At 38.1% G+C, this 27,802-nt stretch overlaps 1 protein-coding gene across 1 annotated transcript in view; it reads left to right on the forward strand.

The window, feature by feature from the left end:
• The window catches only part of ARHGAP10 (Rho GTPase activating protein 10), a 392,686-nt gene that overhangs the window by 221,732 nt on the left and 143,152 nt on the right, over nt 1-27,802 (forward strand). Inside the window, exon 13 of the mRNA XM_069105012.1 lies at nt 20,447-20,521. Coding sequence (XP_068961113.1) covers nt 20,447-20,521 — 75 coding nt within the window. The remainder of the gene's footprint in view (nt 1-20,446; nt 20,522-27,802) is intronic.

The raw sequence follows: 27,802 nt of genomic DNA on the forward strand, positions 1-27,802 counted from the left end.
AGATGTGAGAAGACTGACAAGAGCCAGGTTATGCAGGGCTTTAAAAGGCAAACAGAAGATTTTATATTTGTTCCTGGAGACAGTAGGGGAGCCACTGGAGTTTTATTGAGCTGGGGTGGGGGCTAAAAAGGTCAGACCTATACTTCAGAATGATCCCTTTGACAGCTTAGTGGATGTTGGACTGGACTGGAGGGAGACCACCCAGCAGGCTCATGTAATAGTTCATATGCAGGGTGATGAGGGTCAGCACCAGGGTGGGGGCAGTTTTGAAGGATACTCTGGAGTATATTTACAGAGGTGTTTTTCATGGTGGAATCAACAGGACTTGGCAACAGATTGGGCATTCAAAGAGAGAATTGAGGATGACACCTAGGTTGCTAGTAGGACTGACTGGGAGGATGGTGGTCCTCATAACAGTAACTGGCAAGTTAGGAAGAGGATAGGGTTTGGGGGAAGGATAAATGAGTTTTGAATATGTTGAGTTTAAAATGTGTACATATATTAAGATATTTTGTTTCATGTGGGAGTTCATGAGGCAAATTTCAAGCCGCTCTTTGGGGGTTATTCTTGCTCTCACCCACCTCATCCATACTTGTTTGCTCCCTTGTCTCTCATCAACTCCTTTTTTAAAATGTGCCCTTTAGTACTCATAGTCTGCTTTGTCCTAAGTGGTTTTTCCTGTGGTGTTTTATTTTCCTCTTTTACATAATTGGATTTTACTTCGTTCTAAGGACACCCAATCGTCTTCAGCCTTCTTCCTTCTAAGCCTTGTATGTGTTGTTCCTTCAGACTCAGTGGGACAGGTGAGTGGTGTCTGCCTTCTCCTAGTTCTTGATTGTTCCTACTTGACCTTCAAAACATCCTTCTTGAACTCCATCCCCAGTCTCAACTGCTCAGATACTTCATTGTTATTTGTACTAGTAGCCAAGATCCCTTGTCCTTTTAACTTTTAGATGCATCTTCCATGCTGGGTTGAGTGTGAATCACCCTCATGCCTGCCTTTGCCACTTTCCTTCCTCTATATCTCATCAGGCATGAGTTTCCCTTCCCTGTTGTCCTTCCTCTATTTCCCTAAATATAGATCTTCAAACCTTCTCTTCTCTTTTTTCTTTCTCTTTCTAAGAGGAAATCTTTTTTTTCTCCTCCTTTCCAAAACCCATACGTTTGTGCTTTGATCCAATTCTCCCCATTTATATTGGAAAATCAAAGAATTATTTCTCTTTTCATCTTCATCCTCTTCTCCAAAGGTTCATTGCCTGTTTATTTGTTATTATTTTTTTAAGGATGTTACAAGGTTCCCAGTCTTTGGAAAAAAAAATATGTCCCTGTAGCACTCTTCAGATATTGTCCAATTTCTGTTTTCTCTTTGTGGTCAAGATTTTTTGAATGAGGTTTTCATTTCCTCTCCTCACATTTAACTTCTTATATTCTTCCTTCTAACCCATTCAGTTTACTGAACATTGTATTTTACAGGTTAATTGACAAACCTAGTTTTTCCTTGGTCTTCTCTCTCCTTGACCTCTCAGCATATAAAACTATTATTCATCCCTTCCTTCTTTGAAACTCTTTCTTCCTTTAGCTTATATGAAAATACATTTCTGCTTTTCCTCCTGTTTCTCTGACCAGTCCTATCTTTTTTGTGTTCCTTTTTTCCTTCTCACTCTCTACACATGAGCTTCTCCCAAGGTTCAGTTCTCTGTTCCTTGTTCATCCCTTTCAGGTGTCTTGGCCATTCCAATGACTTGATATAGATCTTCAGCCTTAGATATTTCATGATTTTTTTGTCTTCTGTGTCTAACTCTTACATTATTGCATGATTAGTTTGCTTTTTCATTAAATTGAGCATATCCCAAACTGAACTTACTATCTCCTACCTCCCCATCTTCCGTGTTTCTTTTGGAAGGTCATCTTAGACTCTTTCCTATTGCTTCATTTGCCTGTGTCCAGTAGAATCCAGTAAATGCTAACCAAGCGTTTGATATGTGGAAAACATTGTGCTAAGTGGCAGGAATACAAAGACGAAACCAGAAATCAGACATGTAAGGAAGGTACTGCCTCCATCCAGTAGTTTACATTGTCCTCGGGAAATACAACATGGAAACATCTAAGTGTGTGTGTGTGTGTGTCTGTGTGTGTGTGTGTGTCTGTGTGTCTGTGTGTGTGTCTGTCTGTCTTGTGGAAAAAGAGAGCATCCAGTAATTAGGGAGATGAACAGGGATATCCCTAAATACATGAAAGAAGAAACAAGGTCATGAGATCTGACTCCTTTCATTTCACAGTAGGGAATTAAAGAACCAGAGATATTAAATGATTTACTCAAAGTCACAGAGGCACTTAAATGGTGGAGCCAGTAGTTGAACCTGGGTCTTATAATTTCAGATCTTACACACTGAGAGGCAGGCCAGGGAAGAAATGTGACTCAACCTTAAATAAAGCTACAGATTCTAAGGTGAGGAGAAAGTGTACTTCAGGCAAATGGAATAGCTTGACACCAGTATGGAGGTGGGAAATGGAATGTCATATATAAAGAATATTAAGTAGGCCACTTTGGCTGGACTCTGAAATATATAAAGGGAAGTAATGTTTAATAAACCTGCAAAAGCTGTCTGTAGTCAGAGCATACAGAGCTTTATGTGGCAAACACAAAGGTTTGTATTTTATTCTAGAGGCAACAGGGAGCCATTGAAGGTGTGAGTGTGTGTATATTTATGTGTATGCATGTATGTAGAAAGACCACTCAGTTACTTTGGTAGCCCAGGCATGAGGTGATACATATCAATATGTATTATATAATATTTAAAAATGTATATAATATATAAATTAAATAACAATATATTATAGAAATATCCATTGTATAATAACATATTAAGGGACAGAAGTATCTAATTTATTCCATAAATGTATATAACCTAGGCATAAGGTGATGCATGGAAACAAATATACTGTATATTTGTATAATAAATATTTTATATCATATTTATATATTACAAGGTGATATAGAGGAATAGATTATACAATACAGAAAATATTAAATATCTATTGTACATATACACCTGTGGGTGTATACGTGCATATGTGTGTATGCGCTATTGCAGTGGCCTTCCGATTGGTCTTTCTGCATTCAGTCTCTTCTTCCAATTCATATTATTCTGCTACTACTTTAACTATTTTAAAAAGAGTTATTGTGTAGAAAAGAATGATAACATTCTGTCAGATATTTATTAAGCACCTACTGTGTGCCAGGTGCTCTTCTAAGTGCGTCCCTTCCTGTTCAGGCTCTCCATTGCCTATTAGGTAAAGTTAAAATGACCTAGCATTCAAGACCCATCCCAATCCCATCCTGTTCTCACCAACCAGTTCTCTTTACTTCCATGACCCATCAAAAGTCTCCTGATGTTTACATTTCTTCCCAGCCATGCCTCTCAATGTGTAGGATTTGGAATTATAAGACCCATGTTCAACTACTGGCTTCACCATTTAATTGCCAGTGTGACCTTGGACAAATTGTTTAACGTCTTCAGTTAATTCCCTACTGTAGAATGAAAGGAGTCAGACCCCATGACCTCCAAGGTGCCTTAAGGCTCTGTGGGTCATCACATTATCTCCAGTCTCATCTTCTCCTCTTCAAGTCCTACCCACGTTCCAAGATTCAGCTCACATCCTTCTCCTCTAGGGAAACATTTATTGTCCATATTGCTCCTTCAATAGTGATGTTTCCTTTTCTTGGTATTGTTTAATTAGTCATATTGTGAAAGAAAAACAAGCTATTTATTTAGCTAGAGTCTGTGAGACACAGTTTATTAATATACCAGCAGTTTGTTTGGAAAGAGAGATTCTGACCAAGTTTCTCCTTCTAACCAGAAAAATCCTCTTACTTAATCCATATCCAGGTCATATGTTGTAGTCTTAGTTTGGCAATCTGTCAATAAATATTTAACACCTCCTATGTGTTAAGCTCTTGAGATACAAAAATAAAATGTGAAGCAATTTCTTAACCTCAAGGCATTTATATTTTAACAGAAACAAAAGCAATCATAGAACAAAAGAGGTAGAAATTCTACAGCAAACACCACTCCCCTCTCAAATACAGCTTTCAGTAAAGATTTTTTTAATTCTTTAGCCAGGTGAATGATGGTAATGTGGGCATGCCCTTGAGGAAAATTTATCTTCTCAAAAACTGAGGATACTACCTTTCTTGCAATGGTCAGACTGTGAAAAAAAGATACTTTGAATTTTGACAACTATAAAACTAAGATTCGGTCTGAGATTCAAGTGGGGACCAATTACATTTGACCAAGGATGCATTAATCCTCATTTTTAAATACAGAATAGATGCCTTATTTAGTAATTTAGACTTCCCATTTTTCATAGGCCTGCCTTATTTTTACTTTTTGGTGATGGTGTTGTTGTCTAGTTGTGAAGAGTGGTTTGCCATTTCCTTCTACTCATTTTACAGATGAGGAACTGAGGTAGGCAAGGTTAAGTGACTTGCCCAGGGTCACACAGTAAGTATCTGAGGCTGAATTTGAACTCATGAAGATCAGTCTTCTTGTCTCTAAGTCCAGCACTGTATCTACTGTGCCACCTAGCCACTCCTTATATTTACTCCTAAGTTTTAGATCACCCTATTAGCCAGGAATCCAGTCTTAGAATTGCTTGTATCTTCTTCAGCAAGTAGTGCTTTCAAAATCTTGTTCAGTAAAGACTTGTTTTTTGAGTGTTCATTCAGAGATTATTGTATGATAATATGTAGCACACACAATATAATATATAATGATTTCCAGATCATAGTTCCAGTACAAACCAGAAGAAATTGGTATATAAATATATTCCCTTATGATATATATTTTTGTTATGAAATATATAAATCACAATGCAATTAATGTAAATATGATATATATAATAGTTATACTTTTGATATTATATTCATATAGCACTTGAGGGTTGTTGAGACATTGTAAATTCAGTATCCATATTGAATAATTAATGGTTAATTATTCAGTAATTGAATTGTTTAATACTATTCAGTTATTCAGTCTTGAATTATTTAATATTCACAGCAATTGGGTGAGACAGGGGAACGCCAGTATTATTATCCCCATTATAGAGATGAGGATGCAGAGGTCCAGAGAGATCGACTTTATTACTTGGGGTCACATGGCACACTTGTTAGTAGCAGGGCTAAATTCACACCTTCATGAGGTCTTTCAGTTATACCAAAACTGAAACTCATCAAATAGTGAAATCAATGATTGTCTCTCATTTTCAGACCCAGCAATGACCAGGCTTTATAAAAAGTGTTTCTGCCCAATTGTCCTTCAAAAAGCAAAAAAACAAAACAAAAAAAGTGTTTCTGGAACTGGGTTTGGACTCTTTATGTCCTTATTTTGTCACCTTCCTTTAATACCGATAAAATGAAATGTCTCTGGGGAAGTACGGTGATAACGGCAAAATTGTTCAGTTTTAGCATTTGGAGGGCATTCCTGTTATTTCTAGGTGTCCCCCTCCTGTACAACTTCCAAGACCAGGAAGTTGTGGTGCTGTGGAAGTACATTCACATAGTTAATTTCATGTGCATTCATTGGGAAGTATGCAAAAACAAATCTCTTTATGGCTATTAAAACAAACAAACGCACATCTTCACAGAAATTAAATTTGTTTTTGCCTCTTTTGTTTATGAAGCTTATCTCTTTTAGAAAATCTTCCATATATAAAGAATTTGAATATCCACTTTCATTTCTAGGGTATGGAATTAAAATGTTTGTCTGGGCAAGGTGTCATCTATCAAATGTAGAATTTAAATTAAATTGAAATGAATTGATGAGATAAAACTAGAAAACCCTATACAGTATAAGTTAGGACGATCTTTGGTTATCCTAACTCTCCAGAGCTAGGCTTCCTTCTTTTTTCAAAAGGAGAGCCTTCAGTAATTTTTTTTTTTAATCTTGGAATTTGCTTACAGAATTGTCTCTCTCTCAAGTACTTTTGTCCTTGGGTAGAAGCTCAAGGTGAACCCTGATGGAGAATTTTCTCTTAGTCTCAATATTTATCATTGAGTTAAAAAAAAAAGACATCTAAATTGAACTTGTAACATATTTTACTATGATTGCACATTAATCTTAAATTGCCCAAGGGCAAATTACATGCAAAATCAGGAAAATAAAGGACAGTTGTCTCCTGAGATTTACTGTCTCTCGAGTCCATTTTCCCCCCATAAGTCTTTTTTAAAAATCATCAGACTAGGTGTGAGGTGAGTGTTGGTGGAAATAGAGGACAGTCTTATGTGGGTTGAAGCCGAGAAGAGTCTTATAGTGTCTGCAAAATGCAAATGTAAAACAGAGAGATAACCAACCCTGGCAGGTCATGAAGTGAATATTCATTTTCTTAGGTAGTTTTGCTTTCTATTTAAAAAAAAATCTGAAAAGCCTTTAGCTTTCAAATAGCTTCCTGTGGCAAATTGACAGCAAAGAAATCTTCTCTATTGTTGTATTTCTCTGACAGGCCATGAGATTGTGGTTTGGGGTCTGCTTTGTGATTGCAGTCAACTCTGATTTGTGGGGATTGGTTTTCCTTGGGTGTGGGTTTTCTAGACTCTATCCAAAGTCCCTTTTCTGTCTCCTGCTGCTTTCCATTTTTTCTACCTCTTGAGCTCTTTAGAAGGTGAATAGGGAGAGGGAAAGATAATAGGGCTGCATGTAGTCATTACATGAAACTATCTTGTTACTTGGTGTGATTGAAGTGGGAGGAGGATGACAATTGTATGATTTCAGAAAGCTCTGGTTCTGTATTTAGAAAGGAAAAAAAAGTGATGATTTAGTATGCCACTGAATGCTAGGTTTTAGAAACTGGGTGTGGAACCAGAAAAAGGTGCTTTAAAACTCTGGTATTGAAATGCCAGAGGAGGTAAACCTGCCCATTGAGGTGAACCTTAATCGAAAAATCAGTGTTATTTTTAAAATGCCAGTATTGGTTACTAACCCGAGTATAGCTAAATTCTTCTTTTACAATTGCTTATGTTAGTGGTAGTGCTGGAATTGTGTAAGGAAATAACTCAATTATCTCATTTATTTGATACTTAAAAGTTTTCTTGAGCTTTTTGTTTTTCTTTCTTATTTTGCTGTTACTTTATCAATACATCTTCCTCCTCCTGCATCCCAAATGGAATCTTCTCTTATCATTTCTGAAAAACAGGAACCCAGTTAAGCAGAACAACTCAACATAACTCTGTAATGGAAAAGAGTACTGGATTTTCAAGAAGAGTATTTTAGTCCAAATCCCAGCTTGACCTTGGAGAATTTCCTTAACTTTCCTGGGCCTCAATTATTCATCTGACTTAGTGGTCTCTAAGTTACCTTCCACCTTTAAATTTATGATCCTATAAGAACATCAACAATTATCTTCACCTATCCTTCATCACCTCCCTAATGAAGGAAATGTATTTAACTATCAATTTTCTGAAATACAGAATAGACTCTATGTATGATCTGTGATCTAATGTACTTTGATGTGGTTTTAATTATATTATATTCATGTTGTATGTTGTTCTCCCGGTTCTGATTTCTTTACTATATCAGTTCCTATACAATTGATGATGTTTCTCTCAATTCTTCATATTTAGAGATTTGTCTCACTTTAGAGCTGATTACTGTATAATGTTTCATTGTTTTGCTACTACCATTTGTTCAGTCATTCCTCAATTGATAGAAATCTACTCTCACCACCACTTTTTTGCTACTGCAGAGAATATTTTAACTTGTATGGGACCTTTCTGCCCCCAGCTTCCTTGAGATATATGCCTAGGTGTGAAATCACCAGGTCAAAGAGTATGGAAAATTGAGCAACTTTTCTTGTTCATTTCAAACCTCTGTCTAAAATATCTGGGCCAGCTCCCAAGGCATCAATGCAGCAATGTATTTTCAAAGCCAAAGTCCAACCAACATTCTTCCTTACCCAGTTACCTTGATCATTTCCCCAACCTGAGATACTAAACAAACAGTAACATTAGGTGGTTTGTTTGAATCTCAGCATTCGGGGCGGCTAGGTGGCACAGTGAGTAGAGGGCCTGAGTTCGGATTCGGCCTCTCTCACAGACACACAGACACACACACAGCCTATCTGTGTGACCTTGGGCAAGTTATTTAACCCTAATTGCCCTCCAAAAAAAAAAAGAATCTCAGCAGTCCCTTTCTTAGCTTTTAGTGGAAGTGTTCTTGAGCACTGAAATAGTCAAAAGGCAATTAACAAAAGGGCAGCCCAAAGAAGAGTAGTAGTAAGTGGTACAGGTAATCCCAGTGTGTCTGACCTACGCTTTTCTAACTCGGGGTGAAGTGCATCCATCATACAGGATTGTTTTTCAGTACTTGACTGATGGTGCTGTAGCTGGCTTTAGACATATGTGGAGACAGGGGGCAGCAGTGAGATATGGTTCTAGATCTCCTCATTTGTAACTGGTATGGTCTGAATAGAAGATATCCTAAGAAGAGCAGCCATTCGGGTTTACTCTGAGGTTGGGCAGACTCACCTTGGCTTCCCTCAGCTTTGTTTTCTGGCAAAGTATATTTGTCAAGTTTTTTGGGCTGCTTTACAAACACAGATTCAGAAGATTGACCTTAGTCATGGAAATCCTCCTCCTTCCCCCCAGTTGATCTGATTTGAGGGTTGATCCCTTCTTTATCTCCTCTTGCTTGCTGAATGGAATCATTTCTTGATGGCGCCCTTCCTGAGACGGCTGCCTACTCATTCACTCTCACGTTCCTTAAACCATGGGAAGCCAGCCTCAAGGCTCTTGGCTCACAGAGCAGCATCTAGTCTCTGTTCCTTCCTCATTCCTGTCTTGATTTCTCTGTAGAAATTGAAGATTGACTTGAAGATTGTAGGATCATATTTCTGTAGTTAAAGGACTTAATATTTCCCTTTGACCCTCTAAAGTGAAGATGCTTAGCTGGGAGTCCATAAACCCCAACTAGGTCTGTGGACAGATTTCGAGTTGTCAACCTAGTTGGAAAAAAAGGTTTTACTTTATTTACTTATTCATTAATTCACTCACTCATTCATTCATTTATTTCTTTATGCCATTTATTTATTTGCTTATTTTACTAAACTTTAGCTGAAATTGAACATTTTCTTCAACTATTTATAAATATTATTTGATGAAAGGTCTATAGGCTTCCCTAGATTGCCAAAGGCTTACATGGAAGGAAGGAAGAAAACAAGAATTTATTAAGCACCTACTACATTTCAGAAATTGTGCTAAGCACTCTACAAACATCTTAATTGAGTGTCATGAGAGATGGACGCTATTATTATCTCCATTTTACATCTAAGGAAACTGAGGCAGACAGTTTAAATGACTTGCCCTCGGTCATGCATATAGATAGTTAGCCACCTGTCTGAGACAGGATTTGAAATTGGGTCTTTCTGATTCTAGCCTTATCACTCTATCCATTAAGCCAGGGGTGGGCTTAGTGCACCACAGGTTCACTACCCCTGCCTAAGGCATCTAACTGTAAACCTTGGAAACGTTTTGACTCCTTCTAATACATCTTCCATGTTCCAAATTCTGTTCATGTTGCCCTCCAGATACACTTGTTTAAGCTTAAACAAGTTTGAAATCTCTCATCTGTGTAATCTTATTGTAGCCATAAGGAGGAAGAAGGTTTTGGGAGTGGAGTGAATTTGTTGGCAACTTTTCTCCCTTCCCAGCAAAATGTGATAACGGAAAGGAGTGCTGGGTGCCGTAAGGGGTCCAGAGACTGTGAGTCAATTGCCTTTCCAGAGTTTAAAAAAATATGAAAAATTTGAATTTTCCTCCTCCAGTCTGCTAGTACGCAGGAATTTCGCAATAATATTAAGCATTTTTCTGTTAGAGAAACAGCATGATATAGTAGGTGTAGGTGGCTTTGGTGTCAGAAGGAACTGGCTTCAAGTTTTGCCTTAATGCCCTGACCCCTGGCAGCTCTCGCAGGTTTTAAAGTACAGATGGGGTAGCAGATCTACATCTGGAGAGGGAGTTTTCATTCTGGAATTCCTCTCAATCATGAAATTACAGTTCCTGAAGCACCTTCCTCCTAAACAGCAACAAACCAACCACAACTATATTAATGTGTTTAGAATCTTATAACTTAGAAAAAAAGGTTATAGTTCAGGTGTATCCTTTTAAAAAAGAAATGAGCAAGCTGAGATATTAAAAATATAGAGATCACTTGGGCTGGTAGTAAGATGATGAACTCTGTCTTTAGAGCTGGAACAGGTTTGACAGATCAGTAAGGACAACCATGTAACTTTACAGATGAGGAAACTGAGGCTTAGAAGAAATTATGCAAATTTCCCAGGTCACACAGATCATAAAGGGATTTGAGATTGATATGGCTTTGAGGGCAGTGACTAGCAATTTTTATGCCTGAGATGAAAAGCTTAAATTGTGTCCCTAATTCCTTTTTTTTTTTTGGTGGGAGGAGGAGTGGTAGAGACCCTGGAACACATCATGGCTATTTTGGGGGTGACTACTCCCTGGGTAGATGCAAGGGCCAAAGTCAGCCCTGGAAGATGTGCACTAGGGTTTCCTGTCTCCAGGGTCTGAGGTAACAGAGGAAGTCACCACGTGGAGTCATCTGATAGATTTTAACTAATTTTTGCTAAGTAGGTACTAAACTCAATTGTTTTACCTCTTCCTTAAGAACTAGAAGTGTTATTAGAACTTGTCTAAATTTTGGCATCTTTGGTAAAAGCTTTGATCACCCCACCCTACTTAGAACTATTTACAAACTCCCACTATTTAGTAAAGTTTTTGCTGCAGCTGCCCTCCCTCCCTTTCTTCCTTTCTTCCTTCCTTCTTTTTTCTCTTTTTCTTCCTCTTCCTCCTCCTCCTTTTTTCCTTTTTTCTTTCTCCTCCTCCTCTTCCACCTCTTTTTTAAAAAATAGTGTTTAATATGCTATCAGTACTAAATAGAGCTGATTCTCTTTCCTCACTACAGAGATGGTGTAAATAAAATATGGTGTTTATAAGGAAGAATGATAGCTCTTTTGATCTGTTAAAAGTTAATCATGTTTGGTTTCAGTGCCTTACCTTTACTGCTGATTCAATCTCATTGTACTTTTTTTTAAACTGAACATTTGAAAACCTGTAAGGTGTTAATAAAAATGGAAAGGCATGTGTGCTTTATGTACCTGTATTATATTTATTTTTCTATATCCCAGAGACTCCAAATCACCTGTGAAATCTGTAACATGTACATTCAAAACCACAAATATACTGCAGTTGGTGTTGTATTTATTTATAATTAGTCTTCACTATCATTATATTAGTTCAATCTATGACCTGATCAGGATAATTAAAATTCCTTTCTTTTCCATTCATTGAGTTATTGCCTTTATGTGATATTATTCTTGGTTTCTCTTTTATAGGTGTTTCTCAACTCTTTTCCTACAGTGATTACTTATCATCCTTTTCCGTTTTATCTTACTTTCAAAAATCTATCCAGCCATTAAATCAGTTAATATTTGTAATTACAAACACACTTTAAATGCTGATTAATATTTATATATGCATGCATATTTGTGTGTTTGTACATTACATATGCTGCAGGGGAGAGGTTGTCTTTGCAGTGCCTCTGAGATGTATAAAACTATATATTGTATATTTGTGTGTCTTTATGTGTCTATACATACATGCATGTATGTATACATATATGTGTCTGTAAATACCAGTCATATATCTGTGACCTAAATATGCAGTGGATATATGCATATTCATACATTTAAGTACTTATTTGAAATGTCATATTTTTCTCAACATGAATATTTCTTTGATTAATATGGATATTAATGCTCTTAAAATGTTGATGTGGATTTGAAAGACAAAAGACTGACCTAAAATGAATGTAAAACTGGTGTGAGTTTCAGTTTTATAAAGTCATAGAATCTAATGTTTTATTTCTATCCTACCATAAAGGACAGTGCTGCAAATATCCTTTATCATAACTTTATTCGTGTCACAAACAAAATTATGTCTTTAGACCAACTTCATTTCCTCATTGTCTTTTCAGACACTCATCCCCTTTATTCCTTGTTGGAATTAATTGTGCACATATCATTCTGATGATGTCTTTTCTGAGTGACTCCTCATCCCTCTTTAGTCAGCTTCCCTCTTGGCCAGGGAATCCTACTCATATTTTCTATCTAAATATTCACCAGTTTTTTTCCCCTTTGGGTTTGTGCATTTCCCCACACCAGGCTGTCCTCCTCCCAGTCTCCATAGTGAAATTAATTTATTTTTATATCTGAGGCAGATCAGGGACTTCTGCAATAGCTGTCACTCTAGCAACATTTTTGGAGCTCAGTAGCTTGGTTCCTCTGATTGCCAAGTTCAGTGCTCGTCATAGAGCATCATGATATCAGTCTGTTCAGATTTGGTACACAGCTGTCTCTGGGATCTGTTTGGAGGCAGACAATATAGACCACAGTAGTTGTAAAGATCGGGGGGCATAGGCAAGCAGTCAGTGTAGGAGCTAAGGAGTTAGTGAGGTGAAGGGCTTTTGACTTTTCCAACTCTTCATGTTCATTGACTGCACACAAATTCTCCATGCCACCCTCTTCCTACTCTCAAGCCTGATATACTTAGCTGCTTATCTCTTTTTCAAAAAGCAGCCAAGTCCTTCCGGTCATCCCACCTTGCATCATGTATCAGATTCTCTAGTCCAGTTTCAATCCATTGCCCTTTAAGTATTTTTTCCATCTTGCATATTTCTAGTGTTTTAGTAATAACACTGATCATTGATATATCATTGAAGAAGAGTTCCATGGAAGTATTGTCCGGAATCTCCTGCCTGAAATCCAACCCGGTTTCTTTAGACCTTGTTTTTGTAGTCCTAAACTATTAAATCCTTGTTAATTTGATTTGGTTTGAAATTAATTTTAGCACTGTGTGCTCAGCACTCTGTGGTATGCCAAAAAAGTTGAAGACCATAGTCTTTGTCCTTAATGTAGCATTCACTATCACTGGAAAGATACAATGAGAATTAGAAACAACAGTTTGGGATGGTGGATAAAAATTTAGGACTCGATGTCAGGAAGAATCCAGGTTTATATCCCATCTGTGACATTTACTAACTCTGTGCATGGACAAATTACTCTCAAAGCTTCTGTTAATTTATGTTCAAAATTGGGATTAATAGCTCTAATATCTCTCCCCAAAGGACTATTGCAAGTGTCAAGGGAAATGAAAACTACTTCGTAAACTTGAAACATTGTATATGTATCAGTTCTTGTTATGTGGTATATTGTAGATGATAAGTTCCATAGGAATTCAGAGAAGAACAAGATCAGGGACACTCAGGGAAGGGTTTTTTTGGGAGGGGGGAGTAGAATTTGAATGAATGGGAAACTAGGTGGTACAGTGGGTAGAGCTCTAAGCCTGGAGTCAGAAATTCCGAGTTAAAATCTGACCTCAGACACTTATTATCTGTGTGACCCTGGGCAAGTCACTTGTTTTCCTCAGTTTCCTCATCTGCAAAAATGAACTGGAGAAGGAAATGGCAAATCACTCCAGTATATCTGCCAAGAAAACTCCAGATGAAGTCATGAAGAGTTGAACACAACTGAAACAATTAATAACAAAAACAAAAAAGGACTTGAATGAAGTCCACTTAGGTTGGTGGATGTTTGTGGGAGGAAATGTAACAGGAACATAGGCTTAGACTGGAGCATTTTTTTTATCTGGGGCAGGGGTGCAGAAGAAGGAGTATGGATGGCCTGACTGGGTAGAGGGTTTGTGTTAGAGAATAGAGTTAGCTAGGCAAGTTAGAGCCTGTGGCTGACAGGGGTCCTAAATGATCAGCTGCTCTCTCCAGAGTTACCAGTGATCTCTAATTACCAAATCTGATGGCCCATTTTCACCTCTCATCCTTCTCAACCTCTCTGAAGTGTTTGAAACTGTTGACCTTTCCTCTTTGCTTTCTGAGTTTTTGTGACACTGATCTTTCTTGATTCTCCTACTACTTAATGACCAGTCTTTTTCATTCTTTGTTGATTCATCATTCATATCATGACCCCTGACTCTGAATGTGTCCCAGGGCTCAGTTCTGAGCCTTCTAATCTCTCTACATTTTTTCACTTGGTGACTAAATCAGCTCCCAAGGGTTTAATTATTTCTATGAAGATGACTCTCACATCTATGAATCCAAGCCTAGGCTCTCCTGAGCTCCAGTCACATGTCTCAGACTACCTATTAAATATTTCAAATTGGATATCCCATAGGTATATCCAACCCATTATGTGCCATACTGAATTCATTCTGTTTACATCCTCTTTAAATGTTTCCCAACAATCTAGTCACCGGGTTTTTCAACCTTGACATTATCCTTCCCTTCTCTCATTCTTCTCACCCTACATATCCAATTTATTGCCAACTCTTGCCTTTTTGCCTTTAGTAGCATCTTTTGGACCCCCTGTTTACTCACCTGCTCACAACCCCCATTCAGGTATTTATCACCTCTCTCCTGTTGATTTCCATCACCTTCAAAAATGGTCCCTTTGTCTCAAGCCTGTGCTTTGCCCCAAACTATTCCGAACACATCTGTCAAGATGAGTTTTCTAAAGTTTACACCTGCCCATGTTACTCTCCTCCTCCATAAACTCCAATAGTTATCTGTTGCCTCTGGGATCAGATATAAGCTATTCTGTTTGGCTTTTAAAACCCTTGCCTGCTAGGGGTGGCCAGGTAGCACAGCGAGTAAGAGCACCGGCTCCAGTGTTGAGAAGACCTGGAGATCGAATCCCAGGCTCAGACACTCAGCACCACACCCAGAAATAACTGGCCGTGTAACCTTGAGCAAGTTACTTAACCCTGATTGCTTAAAAAAAAAACAAAAAAAAAAAACCCTTGCCTCCTTAGCCACAATCTCCTTTATATATTACTCCCTTTGCTGCATGCTACGGTCTAGCCAAACGGAATTCCTTGTTGTTTATCAAAGAGGACACTGCATCTTCTGCCAGAGTACCTTTACACAGTCTGTCACCTAGGCCTGCCTCTTTACCTCTGTCTCTTAGAATCCCTTGTTTTCCTTCCTTAGAGGCAGCTAGGTGGCTCAGTGGATAGAGCATTGGACCAGGAGTCAGTAAGATCTGGGATTCAAATATGGCCTTGTGTACTTAACTAGCTATGTGAGGCTGGGCAAGCCCCTTAAGTCTTTTGCCTCAGTTTCCTCATCTGTAAAATGAGCTGGAGGAGGAAATGACAAACTACTCCAGTATCTCTACCAAGAAAACCCCAGATGGGGTCACAAAAGGCTAGACACTCTTGAAACAACTCCAACAAAACAACAAATGACCCTGGGCAAGTCATTTTACTTCTATCCATCTCAATTTCCTTATCTGTAAAATCTGGATTATAGCAGTTGTTTATCATAAAAACTTCTTGTGAGGATCTCTTGACCCCTTTGACTTTCTTTAAGTCTTAACTAAAACTCTATCTCTTTAATCCAACCTTATTTGATTCCTATGTGTTTCTTTTGTTAATTATTTCCTATTTATTCTGCATATAGCTTTCTTTGTATTTCTTTGTTTACATGTTTTCTCCCCCATTTGATTGTAAGCTCCTTGAGCATGGGGACTATCTTTTGCTTCTTTTTGCATACCCAGTGCTTACATCTAGTCTATAGTTAACTGAATTGAATTGAAGGTATTTGTAAAGTACTTAGCACAGTGCCTGGAACCTAGGCCCAGTATAATTGTTAGTTCCTTTCTCTTCTCCCTTCCCTTTAAGATTGATCAAATGCTAGCATCTATATGAAAACTTTCCTAACCTTCAACTTTTCATGGCCCCTTCCTTCCAAACTGCTAGTGTTCTTCCTCTCTAAAATTTACATTATCTTTATTTTGTGTAATATATGCATGTATATTGTAGTTGTATAATATATGCATATATATTGTATGTTTGTGTATTTTCCCCTGAAAGAATGCAAACACCTTGAGGGCAGAGATCCTTTCATTTAAAAAAAAATTGTATCTTCAGTGCTTTGCAAGTAATAGATGATTAATAAATGACTGCTGATTAATCAGTCCCTGGGATTTTAGATTTTTATCAATAGGTGATAAAGAATGATTGTAGGATCCTGTTCAGGGGTATCACGTAGTGAAGCAGTATTTTAGGATGGTTATTTTTGGTAGTGTTGTGCAGGTCTGGAAGAGCTGAGAGAAATGGGTTGGGGTTGGAGGATTTTGTCAGGTCTTCAGTAGCATATGTCTGTGGACTTATAGTTCCTTCTGGTCCTGGTTATGCATCTGCACATTCATAGCTACAGAAAGTATGTTTTCCTCTATAGTTTCTTGGTTTGAAACTCAGATAACACAGGGAGATTGGGAAGTTGTATAACACTCGGATATAGTCTGGGGGGCAGTGTGGTTCAGTGGGAAGGGCTTTGGGTTGGGAGGGAGGTACAAGGAGCATGATTTAAATGCTGACTTTTCCACTTAATGATCCTATGATCTTGAGCAAATCACTTCAACATCTCTGTGCCTCAGTTTCATTCTCTGTAAAATGATTGAGTTGGACTACATGACCTCCAAAGTAGTTCCCAGTTCTATGATCCTATGCCTTTTAAATAACATTTCCAGATTGCTTTTGTAAGTGGTTTATTTAAATTTCATTAAAAAGCAAAAACCATGTTGAGCTGCATTAATTCCCCCCCCCACCTCTCATTATGCATTAAGCAATTAACTTTGCTTCTCTCAGCCTGATGAATTTGAACTTGATCAATTATCTGATAGTAATTACCAGCACAGTGATTATTATTGCAAAAGTAACATCCTTGTTTCAATGCTACAGGTATTTTAGATGTTTTTCACAGTAGCCCATTTGTTTGACTGTGGAACATGACTTAGATATTTAGCTTCTTTCATTCTGATCAAGTTATTTTAAGTTCCTCATATTGGGGGACCCTTTCTCTAAATTATTTTTCAAAAGCATTTTAAGATCTTTTTTTAAATTTTAAACTCTCTGAACAAGTCCTATCTGGAGGAAGAAATTAGGTCCCTTTATTTCTCTTCTATTTACAAAATTGATGTCTTAAAAAAAATCCCTGGCATTCTGTGATATGCTCCTGTCCTTCATTGAATACTTCCTTGTAATTAAGAAAGAGTTCAGTAAACTGATTAATAAAGCAGCTATATCGGACATCATATTCTAGTCCCTCCTCCTTTTCTCGTGAGAGATTTTCGTCCTTGTTCTCTTAGAACCAAGATGATTGCAGATAATCGGAGTGTGTCTCCCTTTCTGTGTTATCTTCCTATAGATTAGTGCAGCTATTGTGTATTTTGTTCTTCTGGTTCTTGCTTTCTTCAACCTGCCTCTATTTGAGTAAGTCTTCCCATGGTTCTCAGAATTCCTCATGCTTGTTCTGTCTTCCTATATACAATTGCATTCATATGCCACAATTTATTTATTAATAACCCAGTTATTTTACAGTCATTTGGTTTCTAGTTTTTTTTTAACAACAGGATGTGATGCCACACATATTTTGTTGTATTCTCCGTTCTTAACCCAATTTCAGAAAGCTGCTTAATCTCTTGCCCATTGACCATCTGTTTGTATTTAAAAACAAAAAACTCTTAGTTTGTCCTGGCTTGCAGTTGGTCTCCATACCATCTCAGAGACTGTCTCTAACTGATTTTTTTTTTTTGGTATACAGAGTCATAAGCACAGAAATAGATTAGTCTCCTTGGTCCTGGTTCTGTGAGGTTTAGTGAAATAACTGAAAGAGAGAGAGGAAGAAAAGAGTTGTGACCATGGAGAAATGGATAGTTGTGTGACCTGGGCTCAGTAAAGGATAAGGAGAGAAGAAGATGGTTGTTTGTAATTAAGAAACAAAAGGGAGGAGAAATTGCCTAAACTGATTCCCTTGATCTTAATTTCAATTCCATTCTTATCTTGGAAAGGTTAGGGGTTAAATGTACCATCACCTACCTTGCCAGACTGCCTTTGTGTTTCGGTTACAAATGACATCAGCCTCTCAGAAAATAGATACACTGCCTAAAAGCTGCCAATCTTCAGAAAAGTAAAAATAGGAAGTTATTTTTGACTTTAATTTTTTTCAGTTGCCTTTTTTTTCCTGTTGTTCTTTGAGTTGCTTGCTTTCTGATTAGAGAAGGTGGCAGCTTCCATGATGTGGTTCAATTTAATCCAAAATTTGAGGTGGCTTTGAAGTATTAGCATTTCTTACTGGGAATGTTGTGTAAATATTCCTGAAGAAGCATTATGGCTCCTTTTTGGACTTGAATGAATTTGTGCTTGGGTGTTCTTGGGAGGTTACTATGATTCTATTACGTACAGTGACTTCTATATAGTCCACTAGTTTATAAATCCCAACCCCTCTTCAAACTTTTTCAAAGTCAGATTTTATTTAACAAAACAGCATAGTAACAAGGCTGAAAATTGTTTTGTCTGTAGTTTGTATGTGATCTCAAATATTCATAATTCTTGCCTTATAGGCCTTGACTTGGGTTTTGATGTAACATATGTGGCATGACATGGGAAAAGTGGGATGTTATTGAGAACAGAGAGGGCTGCCTCAGAATCAGGATGAATGGGATTACTTCTTTCTTTGGCACATGTGACTGTGAGCAAATAACTTCCCCTTTCAGTCTTCCCAGGCAACTTGCAGAACAGTATCTGACCTGTACTGGTAGAAGTAGTTTTCACATGCAGAGCTTAGCACATACATAGTAGGCACTTAGTAAATTATTTTTGAGTGACTGCCATCAGGAATTCTACATCCCAAAGAAATTGTAGGTCTGGTCCGCTTCCCAAAATAGCAGACATATTATGATGTTACCCATTGGATAGAGGGTTGACTTTATAGTCAGGAAGACCTAGACCAAAGTTTTACCTGTTAACACTAGTTTGTGATCATGGGCACATCAATTAACTTTGAAGGGCCGCAGGGCACTCTTCAAGGCTGTAAACTAGAGATGAGGTGCCATTCGCTAGAGTGGAAGCATTTCTGTACCAGGAGTTCTCCACCTTGTTGAGATCACAAGTGTCCTAGTGGTGTAGATTTAGTTGGAAAGATACTTTATAGGTAATCTACTCTACCTCCCCTCTTTTTTTTTTTTTAACAGATATAGAAACTGAGGTCTAGAGATGTTGAGTGATTTGTCCAAAGTCACAAAGAATTCGCATTAAATATTCAAATCCCTGGGTCCTTTGAATCCAAATTGTTTCCATTATCCAGGAAGTGGACACACCACACTATTTCCAAATAAATCATTTGATCAATCAGCACATTTTTTCAGGTTCTAACTATGCCAGGCAGTTTGTGAAGTGTTGGAGATACAAAGAAAAAGTAAAAATAATCCCAGCCTTCCAGGAGCTTTCTTTCAAATGGGGAAGACAAGGTGTGCAAGATTTTTGGCAGTTATGTACTGGCACTGAGGAGTGGAGTCAGCGAAGGCTTCACTTCCAAGGTAGCATTTGAATTGAGTCTCGATGGAAACTGGGGATCCTGTGACAGGAAGGGGAGGAGGAAGAACATTTCAGGAATAAAGAACAACTAATCATAAGGTACAGAGCCAAACCTTGGGGTATTCCCCTGTTTAGTGGGAATGATCTCAGTAATGAACCAGTGAAGAAGATTAAAAGAGTGAGTGGTGAGACAGACAGAAGAACAAGAAAGGGAGAGTGTCCCCAAAACCCAGGGAGGATAGTATCTCAGAGGGTAGGATTAAGTGATGCAGAGAGGTCAAGAAGGATGAGGATTTAGAAGAGGCCATTAAATTGATCAGGTAAGAGATCATTGATAACTTTAAAGAGAGCGGTTTCATTTAAGTGATGTGGTTGTAAATTAGACTACTGGTGGTCAGAAGAGAGCGAGAGGAGAGGAAATGTAGGTAGTGATGATAGATTTTTCAAAGAATTTGTCTAAGGAAGGGAACACAAGTATTAAGAATGGTGGCATGATGTAGTGAGAATTTTTAAAGGTTGGGGAGACTTTGGGAGTGTTTGTATGGAGCAGATTGGAACCAATAGATGGGGAGAGATCGACAGTTCCAGAGAAGGTCTGATGGTAGGGACAATCTGTTGAAGAATATAGGATGACTGTTGATTATGCTATCATCAGGAAATAACATTCACTCTAGCGATGAGGACCATGTACTCATTAGAAACAAAAAGGAAGAAATGGGCCGGAATGATATCAAGGGGGAAGATGAGGAGAAAGGGTAAATAGTTTTTAAAAAATAGGAGCTGATTTTCCAATCATAGTTTATGGTCCATTGCTATTGTTAGACAGCTGTTTTTGTCACATGCCTTATTTTCAGAGACTTTCAGAGACTAGCTTTGCTAGTGTTTGATGTTCTGGAATTAATTATTTAGTGATGAAAGTGTTTTGGTCTTTTAAAAATGTAGAGAGATTATATAATATATTCTTGCTAATTTTTTTTGTCTCCCACATAGGTATAAATGACCAAGGACTGTACAGAGTTGTGGGGGTGAGTTCAAAGGTCCAGAGACTTCTGAGTGTATTGATGGGTATGCCTCTTTTATAATCCTTTTTTTTACCATGTATTATTTGTTTCTATTGATTTAATTTTGTAACATCTTCTGTGGTCATAAAATTTGTATTTGTAAAGTCATTCATTACTCCTGGAATCTAGGCACATTTACTCCTGAGCAGTGATGTAATGGTTACTAGACAGAAACATTAATGTTTGCATTAGTGAAACCTCTCCCCTGCTCCTTTACCTTTTAGGTCAGAAGACTAATTTGGGTTCATGGGTTAGGTGCCTTCCCTCCCTTACCTAACTTCTACCAAAACACCAGGATCTTAGGGTTCTAGATTTTGAGCTGTCAGGGACATTAGGGACCCATGTAATCTAATTCTTCATTTTATAGAGAAAGAGCTAAAGGCCAAAGTGCTTCTCCAAGATCTCTAGGGAAGACACAGGAGTGACATTTGAACTCAGTGCCTTGATTCTAAATCTGTTGTTCTCCAGGGTACCCTCCTCTCTCTCCCTCTGGGTTCATAGATTTAGGCCCAAAAGGTCCAACCTTCCCATTTCACAGATGAAGAAAGTGAAGACCAGAGGGGTTAAACAACCTGTCCAAGGTCACAAAGTAGTAGAGGTAGAATCTGAACCTAGGACCCCAACCCTTTACTGCCCAGCATCCCAGCATCTCATATCTGCCTGGCTTCCAGACTGCCTGGCCAGAGTCCTGACAGTACATGAAGTTCGACAAGACCACTGGGATTAGTTCATTTTTATGGAGCTTCCAAACCTGTCACTCCGACAGCAAGGGGTTGATTCTTGGGGCTTCATTGGTATTCAGAGTGGCTTGTATGCAGTTTGCACCAGGCTCTTCTCCAGATCCAGGCACGCTCCATCTGTGCTGATAACACAGTGTTCTTTGGCACGGCAGGCTAGAGGAAACCAGAAAGTGAATTCATTTTATTACCCAAGACATTATGTGAATGACAAAGCGCTTTTTATATTAGATGCCACTGTCAATTCAGTGCCACCTGTACGACCACCCTCCTGTCCACCCCCCCTTTTCCCCACCTCCTTAAACAGGCTGTCTCTTCTGGAGTGATGATAAGGCATCAGGCTTGAGGGCCTATGTGTCACATCAATCTGTCATAATGACCTTGCTAAATATTAATTTATATGATATCTCACTTTAATTAATCAATATTAACAATGCCCTCAGGTATTCTGTCAGTGCATTTAAATCTGCCTGCATTGTACAGACTTGTAGCAGATATTCTGTGGGAGGATGCTTCACCCAAGAGGAGTGAAAAAGCACCCAGCACCTTATAGATAATGTTGGTTGTGTTGCATGAAAAATTTCAAAAGCAGCAATCTTCCTTTTTTTCCCTTTTCCTGAAGCTTTCAACACAAGGTAGACTTACTTGTCCTCCAGCTGTACAGTTGTGTATAATAATGCTCTGTCTGTTTTCAGGGGCCATTTTCATTTTTGGACCCTCTGGTTTGACTTGGGCATACGGTTTTGGCAGTCCGGTGTTCCCCATTTACCATCAGCAGTCTCCAAATTAAATAGAACTCAGGTTGCCAGTGGTTCAGTAGCAGCTGGAAGAGTTTAATGGGGATTTCAGCATCTGCTTTTGCTTAATTTTAAAATTAGAAACACTTTTTCCTCGTTTCTAAGATTTGTGTTCTAAGGATTCAAAGTGGAAGATTATACTGGTATCAAAACAGAAAGAAATGTTGGACGGAAAACATGCCACTGGGACCCAGAGGTTCCTAGTCTCCCGCTGTTTTCAGTTCAGCCAACATTTATTAAGTGCCATCTATGTGCAAGGTGTTCCCTGCCTAGGTAGTGGATTAAAACTGATACTATAACCTCAGCAGGTTTTATTACTTAGTGCACCATATTCGAGTACAGTCTGAACAAAGATTTCTTCTCAGTTTCCCAGGAGTGCCAAGCTGTCACAAAATCTGTGATTAATTTCTCTGTGTCCCTGACCTCCCGTGGCCTCACTTGAGGCACCCTTAAGAGCAGCATGTACCTCGTCAGGTGTTTTGGTGTGGTAGTGGGTGGTGTTGGCATGTGTATGCCTTTCCTGCCTCTAATAATTCCCCATACATTGGATAAACAAAGAAACTTCTCATTTTCCTTGAGCTACAGAGTTGTGAAGACTGAAAACAAAGGGGTAACACAGACTCCATCGGGCCATGGGAGAACATTTTCAGTAACCTCATTTTTCAAATGGCATAGATGATTGGGAGTCATTGTGGTAAGAGGAAGTAGGCTAGATTAGGTTGCTTTTAGTGGACACTTATCTGTCACTTTAAATCTTAATTCAACCTCACAGTGACCTTGTGAGATAGTTGCTGTTCCATTTTCCAGATGAGGAAACCAAGGCTAAGATAAGTTAGCGAACTTGCTCAGGGTCACACAGCTATTGAGTGTCCGAGCCAGGACCTAAAAATTGTTGCTGTTGTTCAGTGTTGTCTGACTTTGTGACAATGTGGACTATAGCCCGTCAGTGCTATCTCTGGAGTTTTCTTGGCAAAGGTACATGATTGGTTTGTTGTTTCATTCTCTAGTGGATTAAGGTTAAGTGACTTTGCCCGGGGTCACACAGCTAGTGTCTGAGGTTGGGTTTGAACTCAGGTCTGTCCACACTCCAGGCTTAGTGCTGTATCCACTGTGCCACCTTGTTGCCTCCGAGGACTTCTGGTTCCTAAATCCAGATTCACTGGGCTATGCAGGTTCTCAGTTACATTGGATATTTTCATAATTCTTATAAGTTTTGGAAAGTGCTTTCCATGCCTTATCTGATTTAATCTTTATAACAACCTTGTGAGACATTTGCTACTATTATCCCATTTTACAGATGAGGAAATTAGAACCAAAGGGTTAAATGTCTTGTTTATTGTCACACAGCTAGCAGGTGTAAAAAATGGGACTTAAACAAGGGTTTTACTTCCAAGTCCAGTGTACTTGCCACTATACTATTCTGCCTTCATTTAGGACTGTGGGGAAAGTGTAGGCTCCTTAGTATTTGAGAAGCATCAATATTAGAAGAGTTTGTTTTCAGATTTAACCAAAATCCTTACTAACATATTGACTAAAACTCTTGTTGTTCAGTCCTTTTTCAATCATGTCCAACTCTTCTTGAATCCCATTTGGGTTTTTCTTGGCAAAGATACTGGAGTGGTTTGGCGATTTCCTTCTCCATTTCATTTTATGGATGAGGAAACTGAGGCAAACAGGGTTAAGTGACTTGCCTAAGGTCACACAGCTAGCCAGTATCTAAGGCCAGAATTGTACTTAGGCATTTCTGACTCCAGGCCCAGGGCTCTATTCACTGAGAAACATAGTCATCTTCTCAAAATAAACTCATGTACTAATATCTCCTGTCTAATTTTAATTTTCTCTAGTAGATATTAGTGGATTTATTTCCTCCCTGACTCCCAGCCCCCTTCATCATGTGCCTCTTTTTGAATATATTTGATCTTAAGTAAAAAGCTACGCAGAGTAGTAGCTACCAGATTATGATTATTGTCTTCTCACCCTGAATTAATCTTTATGAATTTGTCTGTGATCTTTACAACACTGGGCCATTGTATTTTTGGACATTTCTTCTGTTAAAATAAAGATTTCAAGTTAGCATTTTCACCATGGATGTTTTTTGTTTGTTATTAAAACATTTTTTCTCTGAAGAGGCACACAGTTTTCACCAGTTATTTAACATGATGTAGATAAGCCACGTAGCTATAAGTGAAGTATTTTATTTAGTTCTCTATTTATTCCAATAACCTGCTTATACCCAGTGAGACTGCTTACCATTTTACTTGTGTCTGACTCCTGACTCTTTCAGCATAAGTTATCATATTTGTGTGTAACTTAGTTTAAATGTTTTAGGTGCCTTGGGTACCATATATAAATACTTATAGTAATTTATAGATGGAGAAGAATGCTGAATTTACTTATATGTTCCTAATGGCCCTTGTATGTGTTTCCTCATTTACATTTTTAGAATAAAATCAGGAAAAATATCTGTTTCTCCCATTTCTACTTTATTTTTTATCTACCCCTTTCCCCTCTATTTAAAACAGCAATTGCTGTTCCTGGTAACCTTCTGTAAACATGAAGTTATTAAACTGCTTGCCAGTAGTTGGGGAGAGGGGAGAAATGAGGGGAGGGGAAGGGAGGAGTAGCTGGTCACCATTCATTCCACAACTTCTGCCCAGCTCTCTCAGTACTCTCTCCCACTTTGTCTCTGTTCTTTCCTCTCCTCCTGAACAAGGCTATTCTCTTCCCTTTGTTACTACCACAAGCATTCTGTTGCCATCAGTAAGATTGGGCATGGCAGCACCTGCCTGGTCCTTCAATTCTCTCTCATTGAAGACAACTGAGCCCTAGAGATAAACGTCCCCTTCTGTTTGCTTTCACATCATTCCTTTTTCTCTTTGCCCTCACATCTGCTTCTCCTACAGCCTAACTTGAAACCCATGTTTGTTCTAAATACTGAACCATTTGCTGAGAAAAGAACTATTAGCTCTTTGTAGCTCTGAGTGAGTCACCATTCTTTGGTAAATGTGAGAGTAAGAAGAATGATAAGGTGAATTAAGAATAAGATGCTTGAGTAATATATACATTTCTTTCTCTTCATTTCTCTGCTTCTATTCCTCCTTCCTTCTCCCTTTGGTGTGAAAAAGTCAGGGAATTGGGGGCGGCTAGGTGGCACAGGGAATAGAGCACCGGCCCTGGAGTCAGGAGGACCTGAGTTCAAGTCTGGCTTCAGACACAACACAAAAATTAGCCGTGTGACCTTGGGTAAGTCACTTAACCCTAACTGCACTCCAAAAAGCAAAAAAAAGTCAGGGAATAGGTTTGGTGAGAAGGTGAAAAATCATGTGACAAGAAAAAATAATAACTTGCATGTTGGTGAGTTCTGTGTTTCTAAAACTGAGGGGCAGAAAGTTCAGATGGATGTTTTTTGAAGGGGGGGAATAGAAAGGGTGCTATGAAGAAAAGCAAAAGTAATTTCGAGGAGGTTCTTTATTTAAAGAGAATTACCCTACTTACTTTAGCCATGGAACATTTTAAAGCCCCAGTCCCTGAATATAGCAGAGGTGGAATATGGGAGTAGGGTTTGGAAGGAAAGAAACCCCCTTTCTTCTTATACATTAACCTAGCTGCCTCATATTTGAAGTTTTGGATCATAAATCTTGTTTTTCTAATACCTCAAGTCAGTGGTCTTGAGTTCTTCAGGATGGGATAAATGTCAATGGTGGCCATCATCGGAGGTGGCTTCATAGACAGAGTAATCAAGTACAGTCTCTACATCCCTTGGAATGATCCATTGATTACAAGCATGTAATATGCTCAATTTGAGGACCTGCAAAGTGATTTGTCGTGCATGTTATTTTAGTTTCCTCCTACTTCTTTTAAGTTGGGGTTCTTTGCAAGAAACGGAATGGGACCATTTTCTCTCTCTCTTTTTTTTTTTTTTAAAGCAAAACATACTTTCTGAATGATTGCTTAGAATGTATTTCAATGCTTCCAAATATGTTATCAACAAATTCCACCTAGCCAAATGCAGCTTCTTATTGTAAAGGAGAGATGGTAATGATTGAGTTATTTGAAAACAGTGAACATTTAATAGTGGATTAGTAGCATAGATACCATGTAGTCATTAGCTGCTGATGTGACAGCTGCTCTTTATTCCAGGAAATCAAGAGGAAGGCTTATTTTTCCATAGAAATACCATGGTTCTCAAAACCAAACAGAAAGATAACTTGTTAGCTGAACATCATATAAAAGATTCCTTTTTAGAAACTTTTTGGACCTTAAGATGGTGATTTGATAGTAGGTAGCTGATTGAAAGTGTTATCTGACTTGTATGTTAAAATGAGATTTAAATAATTGATTTAATGAGAGAGAGAATATTCAGTTACAGAAGTAATTGGTTGGCAAAGCCTTTAGAACAGAATTATTTAGTCCTAGTTATAAAGGACTGCACCTTCAATCAGGGGGCTTAATTTGATTTTTTAAATGTATCTCTGGTGTGTCTGACAAGCTCAGTAACAAATGAGTTCTGAATTGTATGAACTGATCAAAAATGTAATCAGTGTCAATTACCATTGTATTTTATTGCATATTGCTTGTCAGTTGCTGGAATCCAGAAATGTTGAAGTGCTTTAAACAGTCACTGGAGTCATGAGCGATTGACCTTATATGTACGATATTTTGATTGTAAAACAACCATCACTTCCTGTTTCGTTTCACTTTCAAAATGCCAATGTGTGACATTGAGTGGGTGTCCTTTCAGCTTCCCCCCCAAGACCTAAACTCTCCTGTTTCAGTAGAGTTCTTTCTTTGCCCTGCAGATGTCTTATTTTGCCTATGTTCTATCAGTTTAAAAAAATGATTTGGTTTCTTTGAAACCAAAAATATTGTCAAAAATGTAACAATATTTTTGTTAGCTAATCAAATATCTTCTCTCATTTTATCGTCACAACAACTTTTTGAGGTGGATACTATACAGAATTATTACCCCTTTTTTTTACAGATGGAGAAGCTAAATCTAACTGAGGTTAACGAGTTTTCTATAGCCATACAGTTAATAAATGTCAGAGATAGGATTTGAACCTTGGTCCTCCTACATACAAGTCCAGCAGTCTTTAGGGAAAAAAAATCATTTCTTTCATGGAGTTCTGTTTCCCTTGATGAGACAACAATGTAGGAAACAAGTGTGTTTATTCTCAATGGGCTACTTGTCATCTCTCCCGGTGGCTCACTTATTATTCACTTTCAGCTTTGTCTACACACCCAGTAGCAAAGACAGCCTGGTATAATTTGTACTTACACATTTTAATGAAAAAAAATACTGCCATGGATTTGGGATGTTCTCTCCTTTATTTCTACCTTTATTTTCATATGCTGTTGGGTTGTTATTTTCCCCCGTACTTAATTTACTTGGGTGGTTTATTGCCATGGGTGTCTTTTTATTCAAAACTCAAAAGTTTTATATAAAAGAACATTTATTTTTTGGTGGGGGGAGTGGTGATGGGGTGAGCACACACTTCATTAAAGCTCATTAAAGGAAGAGCCAGTTTAATCATGCCACTCATAAAACAAATTAGATAATGAATGATGACAAAATGTGATGTAGGGTGGGGAAGAATATAAATTTGATTTCCAATGTGATAGGTGCTCAAAAATGTTTATTACATGAATGAGTAGCAGTAACATTAATATGGAAATAGCAGGTATGGTGGTGCATACTTGTAATTGCTGCTACCAAGGGAAGCTGAGCCTGGTGAGTCACTTCAGGAGTTC

This window comes from Petaurus breviceps, unplaced genomic scaffold (assembly GCF_028583685.1).
Source record: "Petaurus breviceps papuanus isolate PSGF00001 unplaced genomic scaffold, PetGlider_PUasm1.0 76, whole genome shotgun sequence".
In the NCBI taxonomy this organism is placed as follows: Eukaryota; Metazoa; Chordata; class Mammalia; order Diprotodontia; family Petauridae; genus Petaurus; species Petaurus breviceps.